Consider the following 12,561-nt stretch of genomic DNA (forward strand, 5'->3'; position numbering starts at 1 on the left):
GTTTGCTCTTGATATCACAAGCAATAGTAAATTTACTTTCTTCTGTTCACCGACAAAGATGATCACTCATTAACAGTAACACTTACTGCTCTTCACCAAAACACACACAAACAATGTGGTGTTCAAACAAAAAGTCAAAATCTCATTTCTTTTATTTAGCCATTTTGAATTGCCAACAACACTTATTTTGCATGATCACGACCCTTGCCTCAGATTCGCATCTGTGTGTGACCATTTCCTTGCAGTGGGTGCATGCTAGTCATGGATGCTTATTCTTTGGTCTTTCCGTACCATCATCACAACTAATTAGTACTATAAAGTTAATATCATAATTAAACAAATTTAATTGTACATTTTTAGATATGAGTTTTGGTTTTATTTGCGTAATAAGTTGGCCTATTATATAAGAACACTGACATTCCATCTATTAAAGGTTTGTAAATCCTAATTATGAACCTGTCATGCTCCACCTAGGAAAATGAGTTTCCTTACAATAATACCATTTCAACCTATTCACTTATTTAGAGATCAGAAGGCCGTCACTTACAACTGACTGTTAATCAATGCCTTTATCCATTGCACATCATGCGTATAATCAATATTGGAGATTATGCTATTTTATTACATTGAACTAATGTACTATCTTTCAATTTGAGGGTAATATAGCATTTGTTTTTATCATGCATTTCACATTTAAATTTTGCACTTTGAGCTCCACACAAAATCAATTTTTAATGTGAGGAAAATACTGGTAAAATTAGATATTCAAGATCTGCTTTGACTGCAGAGAGTCATACCTTCAGTTAATTGCCTTTTAAACAAAATGATTAGAGGCTGATTGGGTCACATTATGATGAGCAAGTTAACAATGAGAAAACAGATCAAGAAAACAAAATGATCATACATACCTCTTGAAAATTGTGCTGCGTAAATTTGTCGGCAATTCTCAGGAGGTCCCGACATGCATGAGTATCAGCAAAGGCACGGATTCCAAGACAATTCGAAGGATCCAATTGGCGTTTCAAAAACTCGCAACACACCTCCTGGATTTCAGCAAGTTGTAATAAACAAGCAGCAGGAAGCAGAGTCTGTACGTTACTCTCTTCCACAGTTATATTTGCTGTGTAACAAAAGTCTATCAAAAGTTCCATAGCATTTTCATCAATGTCTCTGATTGTCACTTCAGTTTGTCGACTCTCGGCGAGTTCCCCAGTGAACATGGCATGGAAATAGGGACTACATGCCGACAAAATCACACGGTGGGCAAAAATCTTACGCTGACCAACAATAAGCACCACATCACATAACTCCCGCAGCTTACGGAGAACATTGATAGCCTCCAACGTGTGTCTGGGGTGCTTGTCGGAAGTGTACGCCAGACGTGCTGGTGATGGAGGCCGTTCCATTGTCAGTCTTTTTTGTGGTGGAAGAGTCTTGTGTCAACAATCTGAAAAAAAAAAAAAAAAAAAATTGAATAAAATAAAGTTAGAATTAATGATTAAAAATCACAATGTTACTAAAGCCCTACTCCGTGTTTCTCACTAATGCTGCTTCTAGTCCCGAAATTCATTACCATTTTTATTTTTTAAATTTCTATATATTTCTGTTTTGTGAAGGTTACATTTTTCAACAAAACAATTAAAAGAAATAAAAATAAAAAAAAATAAAAATCAATCCTGCATTTTTCTAATCAAAATATTTATTCACATTCACAAACAAACTATTTACATCTGCAGTTTCTAGATCAAGAGAAGCAGGTATTGAATTACCTTTTTCTAGGTTTTGAGATAATGCATCATCAAGAAGAGTCACTCAAATAAGTTCTCTCATTTTATCAAACAAACATTAATTTGTCAGAGTTTTAGTCAAATATATTCAGTATTTAATAATTTTGGAGATGAGGTATTATTGTTATTTACAGGTTTTGGACCATTGGTTATTGTCATGTTCACAATCTTGTATTCGCCAAGCTTTCAAGCATCATTTTTTGTGGTCATTTATTTAATCCACCAGGATAGATGTTATATTCACCATTTTATGCTTAGAAAAGAAAAAAAATGCAATCTATAAAAGTAAAATTGTCTGTGTGTGTACACATTTCCCTACCAAACTACTGTTTATTTTCAGTCTACAGACTTGAGATTTGACATAACGATTTAGGAAAATCTTTTTAATTGGTTTTCAGTCAGAACTTTGGCTGTCAAGAGGTCAAAGTTGAACGATTTGACCTTTGAAAATTCTACCAAACTCCTCTGCCAATTTTTGGATCTAACACTTGAAATTTTAAATGTAGGTTACTTGGACATGGATCAAATTTTAATTTGATTTGAGCCAAAACAATAACTGTTAAGGGGTCAAAATTGGGGTCACATTTAAAAAAAATATTGATCTCTGCGGTCTCTATGAAATTACTCAGACAATTTTTGGTCTAAACATTTTAAATTTTACATAAAGTATGTTCAAACATAGGACAAGCTTTTTAATCAGTTTTTGGCTGAAAATTTGGCTGCCAAGGGGTCAAAGTTCAAACGATTTGACCTTTGCAGTCTCTAGCAAACTATTCAGACAATTTTGGGTCTAAACATTTGAAATTTTACATAAAGGATATTCAGACATACAGCAAGCTTTTTAATCAGTTTTTGGGCAAAAATTTAGCTGCCAAGAGGTCAAAGTTGAAAGAGTTGACCTTTGCAAACTCTACAAAACTCCTCCGCCAATTTTGGGTCTAAACACTTGAAATTTTAGATGTAGGTTACCTGGGCAGGAGTCAAACTTTAATATATATATGTAAAGTTATGAACAGTACATAGGGCCTGCGCAAAGCTGGGCTGAACTGCTAATTTAGAATAAAAGTGACTCAGGTAGATAGAAGATTACACATTAATAATTAAGAAGTAAGAGGTAGTTCCCGATTTATGGTATTCAGTTTCTATGACATGTCCTAAGTTGATTTTTGACATACATTTTACTGTACATAAATTAATTACTGTATACAATATGAGTAGTTAGTAATTATGTATAGCAAAGGTAAGTTATTGCTTTGTGATTGAGTTTATAGGGTAATTTTATTAAAAATAGTTAAAAAATTATGATGGCTGCAGCTTTCAAACAAATAGATATGTTATGAAAGTTTTTTGAGTTGGAAATTTTGGGAAAAGTTAAACTTATAAGAATGCTAGAAATCAGGATCAATTTTTTTTAGCAAAGAATTGAAAATCTAAATTTTGGAAGACTTATGATAAGGAGTTGGAGTTCAAATATTTTTAATCTTAAGAGTCAAACCTCATATCTTAAGACACCACAACCCATCATCATAGACATGTACAACATAAACAAGATGAATGGTAGCTTTTGGGGGAAAAAAAAAAAAAAAATCATTTTATGTCTATTTTAAAGTAAATATAAACTACTGTCACATTGTTGCATTCAGCCTTTGTAGACAAGTTGGTGCATAGGAACAAGCAAGCATGACAAGATACAGACTAACAGTGTGAAAGAATACAACAAATGACTAACTATTCCCTTAAAAGGTGAGACTAACCAAGTTAGTTAAGACAAGAAATTGGTTAACTAGCAAACTTAATACCATATGTATATATAAAAATATGTGATAATATCAATTCCATACGTTAGCCTGACAAATCCTCACAAGGATGAAACACAAGAAATTCTATGTATTTATGTTAACAATTTAAATTCAGAGACATCAGAATTAGCATCACAGAATGAATGCTAGCAGGCAGGTTGAATCTGCTTCCTTTGAAGGAAAAAGTTTCATGGGAATATGAAATTTACAAATGGTCCCCAGTCGCTTGCATATCTTAATCAGGAGAGAGGGTGACATTAGGTTTTTGCAAGTAGGTGTCAACGCCTTTCTACATACAACACCCAAATGGTCATTCATCTGGTACTAACCAAGCTCAATGTTGCTTAACTTTGGTGATCTAACAAGAACCAGTGTGGCAACATGATTATGCCATACAATTATAATTAGTATCATGGATAAAATTATATTACGTTAAAGATTTTAAATTGTTACTGGTTTCATATGTTATTAATTTAGATTAATTAGATTTTAATAAAAGACATTTAAATTATTTTTTATTGATTTTAGGATGTATTATTTTGGTGTAATATTAACTAAAATTTGTTTTAAATCAGAAGGGCGGGTATGTAGATTTTTTTTGTAGATGCTGGTAAATTGAGCTAGTGTTTATGTAGTGTAAGGTGAGGCTGTACTATCACTTGCCAGAGTCGACAGCAGAGTGGCTGTCACATCTTAGTCATGACACTATTGTGATAGTATCGCTTGTCAGAGGTACAATAAGCACATCCACTTTAAATGGAGGGGTTTATTGGTTGCTTAATTTATGAGTCTTTGGTGAGGTTTTAGTAGGCACCACTAATTCTCTCCAGGGAATTACTTATCTAGGATGAGATCATCAGTTGAAATTGAAAATTTAACGCGTGTATAAAAAGGAACACATTTTTATATATGAAAAAAATTAAATAAAATTTGTTCATTTGGAAGGAACATAACTCGAAAATCAACAGAGTTGAGTTTCATACCACTAACCATTACACAAAAAATTTAAATTCCAACTTCTAATCTCTTATAGTGACAAAAATTAGAGAGAAACATGAATACATATCAAAAAGAAACAGAAAAACTATGTCACTGATGTTCTTAATTCACAAGTCCCAGGTGATAACTTCATTCAGTTCAGCACTTTTTTTATTTTCGGTATGACCTCTGTTGAGCCCTTGATTCCATAAACAACTGTCAAACTCAGGATTAAATCTAATAGACACTTCAATTGAAAGTTGCAATTAACTACAGGCTCCTTAAAATTTACGATGCCCAAACATTGAATTGTTTTAACAATGCATGTGCTTTTTTCATGTTTTATATGAAAATTATTTTATTAGATTTTTGAATCATCAAAAATAGAATATAAATTCCTCTATAAGAGAAACAACAAATAAAATAAACAAATAAATATAAACATATGCTAAATAATTTTTGTTAAAAATTTTAAAATAAAGTTGAAAATTAAAGCAAGAGATTAAAAATTATTAACACCTTTTTACAGCATCAATGAGTTATATTTTTAGCATTGTTGCAATCAATTATTTTTTATTGTATAAAAATTTTTTTACCACTTTTTAATGACATTTGAAACTTGTGAGCATAGTTGATTTACTTCAAAGTCTGAACCTTACATAATTGCTCTTATCTGAGTGTACCTGGATGTACTAAGGAGTGTGGTAATCCCCCTGGTGCAATCAAATGGCTGCTGGCAGACACTAAGTGTGGCAGTAGGACTCTGCACCAATCCACGAGTCTGAAATTTTACATGTGCAATGATTTATATCTCTACGGGTTATGTGGCAAATTACAGCTCTGCACTAATTGTGGTTTCTGTTTTACAGGTGTTTGAACTGAGTCAGGTGTGAAATGGAGCCTGTTGAATGTCGAGCAGTGATCCGGTTTTTGTATTTGAAAGGGTGCACACCACAGGAGACTTTTGATGAAATGAAAAAAACTTATGGTGATAATACCCCATCATATGACCTTGTAAAACGCTGGCATCGTGAATTCAAACATGGCTGGAAGTCTGTGGAAACAGCTCCCAGACCTGGTCGCCCCCCTTCTGCCATTGATGAGGCATAGTTAAGGCTGCCATTTTGGAAGATCGACGCATTACTATTTGCCAAATAGCCCAAGATGTCAAGATTAGTACAGGGTCTGTGGAAACTATCATTCATGATCATTTGCATATGCATAAGGTGTTTGCCAGATGGATTCCCAGGTTGCTCACACCATTCCAGAAGTGAGAACGCGTCGAGTGCTCGAGGATGAATTTGGAGCTATGCCAAGAAGATGAGCCAAAGTTTTTCAAAAGACTGATTACACAGGATGAAACCTGGGTCCATCACTATGATCCAGAGACCAAAGTCCAGTCAATGCAGTGGAAGCACTTGGACTCACCACCTCCAAAGAAGGCAAGGGTGCAGCCCTCCGCTGGCAAAGTCAGACTCACAGTCTTCTGGGACCAGGATGGAGTAGTGATGACAGATTTCCTGGCAAAGGGTACCATAATTACAGGAGCCTATTATGCTTCACTTTTGAGAAAATTAAGGGAAGCTATCAAAATCAAGAGGCGGGGCAAGATCAGCAAAGGTACCCTCCTCCTGCAGGACAACGCTTCGGTTCACAACTCGCATGTCGCCAATATCAGAAGCACGGGCGTGTGGTTATGAAATCCTCCACCCCATCCTCCCTACTCCCCTAACCTTGCACCCTCTAACTTTCACCTCTTCCCAGCCATGAAGTTGTTTTTGAAAGAAAAGCGTTTCCGAGATGATGCAGTCTTGATTTCTGAAGTCACGTCGTGGTTGGAGGACCAACCTGGGTTGTTCTACAAAAACCGTCTCCAGAGCTGCATCAAACGATGGGAGAAATGCATAACTCTGGGTGGTTCCTATGTGGAGGAAGACTAATAACTTTGCCAAGTTTCGTTGCTCTACTGCTATGGGAAGTGGGTCAGGGGCATTACTTATTGCACACCTCTCGTACATAACTGGGTCCCCATACGAAAAATCGAATAAAAATTGTAAAAAATAAATATAAAACTGTAGTATGATGCTATGAAATGAGGGAAGACATGTTGATTTAATCCTGAGCAACACCAGTTTTTCTTGCTACTACTTTAATTCATTGTAACATAATATTGCTGTCCGAATTTACATATCAAATGCAAACAGTGAAACTACAGTAGGCTTAATATTAACCATGTAGTTCTGTGTGTGTGTATGTATATATATATATACACACACACACACAATTCTCATTTTGTAATCAGACAAGAGAATAAATATTTGATCAATGCAACAGTCTTAAAATATCCGCAGATTAGTTTGAAGTTATCAGATCAATTAACCAAACCTGTATGATTGGTCTAGAAACTATCGATGAGGAGACTGCCCAAAATAAACATAGATTTAATGGTGTTATCATATTGTATATGTAATCGCCTGTTCAGTTCAACTTGAACAATATTCAGGGGAGGCAAAGGCAGTAGATTTATTAAACAATAAAAAAATTACGATCCATTTTAATGTTTGTTTTTTGTTTTGGCAAATTTCCATCTTTTTTCTTTGATAGAGATTTAATTAGAAAAAATATTTGACTTTGCAGAACCTTCACTCCTCACCCATCCTCTTTAAAATCCAAATATAAATGATAAACTAGCAAAATCCGGCGTTGCCCTATTAGTCATGAACTCATACTCCCAACTCTGAACCCCATTTTACTATTTTTATCTCATTTTTTTTTTTGCTTGTACATTTCTATTATAAAATAAAATGTTGCCTCTGCTGTTTATGGCTGTCTAACAAACGTAGTCACAATATTATTGTAAAAATTTAATATTAGATTAATACTATAACTGAATTGCTCATAAAATTTGAGCCTGTATAAAGTCCTCTGATCTTGATATAGGTTTACATTTTAAATTGAATCCCTGATAAGTGATGATTAGAATTGTTAATTGGTGATGCCAAATAGATTTGGAAAAGAAATTTGAATTAGGTCACAAAATTTCTTAAAAAAAAACCCAAACCTTTATTGAAACTAATTTGAAAGTTTTAATGACTAATATATCGATTTCTAAAACAATTAAGCAAACATTTTATCAATAGAAGGTAGTTTAATAGTAGTGGATTTGGTTGGTTGTTTTTGTTTTACGGCATATCAACCCTTTTCGGGTTATTTAATGCCGAGTAATAGTAGTGGAAGATGTAAAATTTCCAAGAATCGAAATCCAACATTTGATTTGCCATGAAAAATTGTCCAATCTATATATATAAAAGGCAAAATGTGTGTGACCATTTCGTGTATGTCTTCAAAAGGCTTTTCAAGCACACGCTCCCGGGTTCGTTACTATCGCTTACAACTTTTTATATGGGTCCTATATCATAATATGTACGATTTGGGAACGCGGGTCGTCTCTAGATTTATTTACGTCAACTTTTATGAGATTCGTGCTGTTTCGCTTTGTCCCTGGTTCGTCCTGCATTTGAGTATAAATACAGTGAAAAACGTTGTGTTCTCAGCTTTTGCTCTGCTTTCCCCCTTTCCCACCATCATCTGGGGTGAAGTGAAAACTAAAAATAACGATCGCGCGATGACCTCATTTAGCGTCGTCCTATCAATCAAACCTCTTTTAGCTTTATAAGCTTTAACTTAACACGTTAATCAATTACTCACACTCGTGGTCGAGACCGTTAAGTATTGGCATTGGTTTCCACCTCCGCGTCAAAGCTTCCGGGTTCAATCCCTCCTCCCGACCAAACGTTTTTTTTTTATTACTTCGCTTATTCTTTAGTTTACCCCCCCCCCATACACAGGTTTATTTATGCCATATAAAAGGCAAAATGTGTGTGATTATTTCGTGTATGTCTTCAAAAGGCTTCTTTCGCACGCGCTCCCGGGGTCGTTACTATCGCTTAAAACTGTGTATATAGGTCCTATATCATAATATCTAGGAATTAGGAAAGCGCGTAGCGTATAGATTTATTTACTTGATTTTTACAAAATTATTGTTATTTTGGCTTCTCGCGTGTTGTTTCGGCTTTTTAGTATAAATAAAATGAAACTAAACTCAAACGGACGTATTCGTGGCAATGCGCCGGGAACAGACGCTTACGCTGCGTGACTTGTATTTGACCTTCTTAATTAGGTCAAATGTAAGCAGCAAAGTTAACTTTATTACGCACGCCTGTTTTTATAGTTATAGTTACATAAATAAATTCAAACACATCTATGCTGTATGTCGCAGTGGCCTGATGGTAACATCGCACGTTTTTTGTTTTTTTTACACATTAATTTCCAACTCAAGGGTACAGGTTCGATTCTCATACTCACCTACCAAAACATTTTTTTATTATTATTTAAACCCCCCCCCCCCCCCCAGAGTTTTGATTTACCTCAAGATACCCGGGCATCGCCGGGTACCCCCCACTAGTTCTAAATAAAGAGTTAAATGCATGGTGAAGAATTCCTTAAATAAAAATATTGATTTACTTGTTTTGAATATTAAAAAAAAAGTTGAAGCTTGACTCAAAATTTTGAGTTGAATGTTTAAGCTATTAACTCCACAGCCTGCTTATAACATTCAAAGTAATTTTTTTTCTTTCTATGAAAATAGCTCCAGACAAGGCATGACACCACTTTATGTAAGGAGCATAAAAAAGTACTTCAAGGTAAAAAAAAAAAATAGACAATCATAAAGCGCTAGATGGATATATTCAGACTTAGAAAATGGCAATTCCTTCCCTTTTGTCAGAATCATTGCTCACAGAATGCAAGAACTCAAAGGAGAAAATAAGGTAAGCAAGAGTTTTAAGGTTGCAGAAAGTAAACTAAAGGTCCACTTTCTATTCTCTGATCAGCTTGATTTCTATGTTTAACAGCATATCAAACCTTTTTGGGTTATTCAATAGTAAAGTACTATTTTAATGGCCGCACAACTTGAAGCTAAATAAAACATTGAAGAAGAAAAAAAAAATGGATGTGAACAGTACAAAAATGCTGCTTTCTGTTTAAAACAAATCCTGGAAGCAGCATTTGACAAAGCAGTTGTATGGCCATCCAGCACACAACCTTTGTAGTTTGCTTCCAGGATTTGTTCAAGATGGCACATAGCATCCTTGTGTTGTTTCTTCAAGAATTTTGTTAGAGTTCAATAAGTGCAATTAGAAAGTATTTCAGCATTAGAATAATTCCAAAAGGGGTTGACATGCCGTTTGTCACGTTTGGAATATCATTTTCAGTGCTAAGCATGCAGTATGAACAGATGTTTACAATCAGCATCTACAAATGAGAGGCTTTGTCCGGCAAAAATAACATTTTTAAATATATCCAAGTTCTCTATAAGAGGCTCTGTCCATTTGTCAGTCACGCACTTGTGTTCAAAAAAACATTTTCATCAATAAACGTGGAGATTTAATCGATTCCTCTTAAGAATACCAGTTATTTTTTCTCTTTTCTATAAGTGGGTCATGAAAAGTAGACATTATGTAGGATTTAATTAGAGATCAAATTCATGGGATTAATCATCTAATCCAATAGATTTACTGAAAAGGATAAAAATACAAGTGATTTACGCACATACAAGAGATTAAAACAATCTGTTCATCTTAAGGGTTCCCCTATATTATATTTATATGAAGTTTTTACTGAATTATTACTTCTCCACCAGGAAAAAAAGGAAAGCATGGGTTATTTCTCCTAGAATCACTACTCCTTGAATAATGTATAAAAAAAAAAAAAAAAATCATTACTCATGACTTTCATTAGCATTTGGGAGAAAAATAATGAGTTCCCTTCTGCATTCAAGATTATATAACTTATGCAAAATTCATGTAAAAATTGAGAAAATTAGAAGATTACCAAACAAGTACTTTCCGATAAACATTGCCCCCTTCCTAAAAAAAAAAAGAAAAAAAGAAAAAAAAAGAAAAAGAAAAAAAAAAGTCATCAACCCTAAATTTTGTGTTTCAATGTATAAATAGTGCAAAGTATTTTTTTACATTTAATTTTGATACCTCATTATTTTTATAGATGCATCCAAGAATCTTTATAAGTTGTCTGCCAAGCTTCAGTTTGAAAAAGGATTTTTGATGGTTTGTCGCCTTTTTGCATGAAAATTTTGAATTCTTATTGCTGAATTATGTGGACCTTCCAGGATCTATGAAAGATCTTTTTTTTTTTTTTTTTCACTTCTCAATGGTTTACATCTAGCATAATACATTAAAGTTATTTTTACATTGAAATTTACTTTTACTTTTGATTAGCAAATCTACCCATCTAGAAAAGAAAATAGGTGTAAAAAACACTAATTTTACTTAAATAAAATTCTCTGCTAGAACAATTTTTAGAATAAGTAAAAAAAAAAACTAACAAACTTACACCAAAGGTTTATTTATATATGTGCATGTTGTTTCTAACAGACTGTCAGACATTCAGACAGGAAATCCGACTTTTTTATACAATAGAAAATTAGCAATTATTGTAAAATATTTTTAAACAAAAACATGTTTTTTTATAAATCTTATTTGCTTTGACATTTATTGGATTATTAGTTTAACAATCAACAATAACCAATTTTTCTGCATAAAAAAATTCAGTAAAATTATATAAACAATCTTCATAATCTCATTTATAAAACTCACTATATCTGTCTCCATTTTTTCAAATTGCATCTCCTCAGAAATGAAAGGTCACAGAGAGACGCTAGGCGGCTCAAATGCTTGCATTTTTCGTGGACCTCATATTTTTTTTTATGGTTTTTAGCCGGCTAAAAGGTTAAGGTGTTAAAATTGAAAGAAATCAGAACTTATTAATCGTAATTTAAATTGGTATTTTATGCATGCCCAAACTAAGATTTTTATGTAAACCCAAGTTTATTTTCATGTTTTTATTACCTGACTGACGGTGGTTCACTAGGTGTGTCAGAAATTTCCTGAAAAATATTGAATAATTCCACCCCGTCTTTCCAAGCTTATAACTCCTCGAAAAATGTAATTCAAGCCCTATTTTTTTTTAATTAAAGGAGCAAGGACCAAGGTTTCATTTAACCAAAAAGAAAAAAAAAAAAAAAAAAAAAAGAAAAAAAAAACCAAACAACGTGCTTAAAAAAAAAAAAAAAAAGGTTTTAAACTTCAGACTTTACAGGTAAATTTCTAAAAAAACACTACTTTTTTTGTTTTAAATTTGAATATATTATTTATTGATCTTTTATCTTCAATTTGTGATATATAAAACTTTGGTGAGTAAATTAATTATTTACTTCTTAATAAACTTGAAAATGGGGGAGGGGGTGTGAATTAAAAAAAAAAAAAACGTTTGTCTAAAATATTATATTCGGTTTATTGGAAAGAGCATAAAATTTCACATTGACCCTGAAAATATCATAAAAATTGAATCAATAGAAAAATTTTGATAGATTTTTAAAGTTTAAAAATTGAAAAATACTGAGTTCGTAAAATTCAAAGTATTTCATTACTGTTTAAAAAAAAAAAAAGAAAAAAAAAATTCTATTACTTTTAAAACAACTTTAATAGTTTATTTTGGAAATATAACCCATAAAGAAAATAACCCACTTTTAAAAGAGAAATTATGAGTTTTTTTAATATTTTATTCGCAGTTTCGTGTTAGGGGTGTCAAAAATTCCTACAAATTTTCTGATACACCTAGTGAGTGGTTCACCCAGAAATGTGTGTGTGAGAACGTTCAGGAGTTAAAATCAATTTTGTATTAGTAGTAACACGTGTAAAAACAATTTCTAAATTCGTAATTTCAATATATATTATCATTGAGATGAGTATTATTGATTAATTTATTTTATTGCAGACTATCATCATCTTTATTAGTTGTTTCATGGTGTTTCGGCCAACTATTCCTCTAGCCTTTGTCAGGTGGTAACCATAACGAGATAGGAACTCCGAATCTTAACTGCATCCTCAGCAATTACTGCCTTCTTCCATAGTTGTCGT

At 33.0% G+C, this 12,561-nt stretch overlaps 1 protein-coding gene across 1 annotated transcript in view; it reads right to left on the reverse strand.

Annotated features, from left to right (window-relative positions):
• The window catches only part of LOC145295181 (kelch-like protein 20), a 115,564-nt gene that overhangs the window by 50,441 nt on the left and 52,562 nt on the right, over positions 1-12,561 (reverse strand). Inside the window, exon 2 of the mRNA XM_080141443.1 lies at positions 909-1,447. Within this exon, the coding sequence (XP_079997569.1) occupies positions 909-1,406 (498 nt within the window). The 5' untranslated portion in view covers positions 1,407-1,447. The remainder of the gene's footprint in view (positions 1-908; positions 1,448-12,561) is intronic.

The sequence above is a fragment of the Euprymna scolopes genome, chromosome 2, assembly GCF_053919585.1.
Source record: "Euprymna scolopes isolate OS-2025 chromosome 2, ASM5391958v1, whole genome shotgun sequence".
Classification (NCBI taxonomy): Eukaryota; Metazoa; Mollusca; class Cephalopoda; order Sepiida; family Sepiolidae; genus Euprymna; species Euprymna scolopes.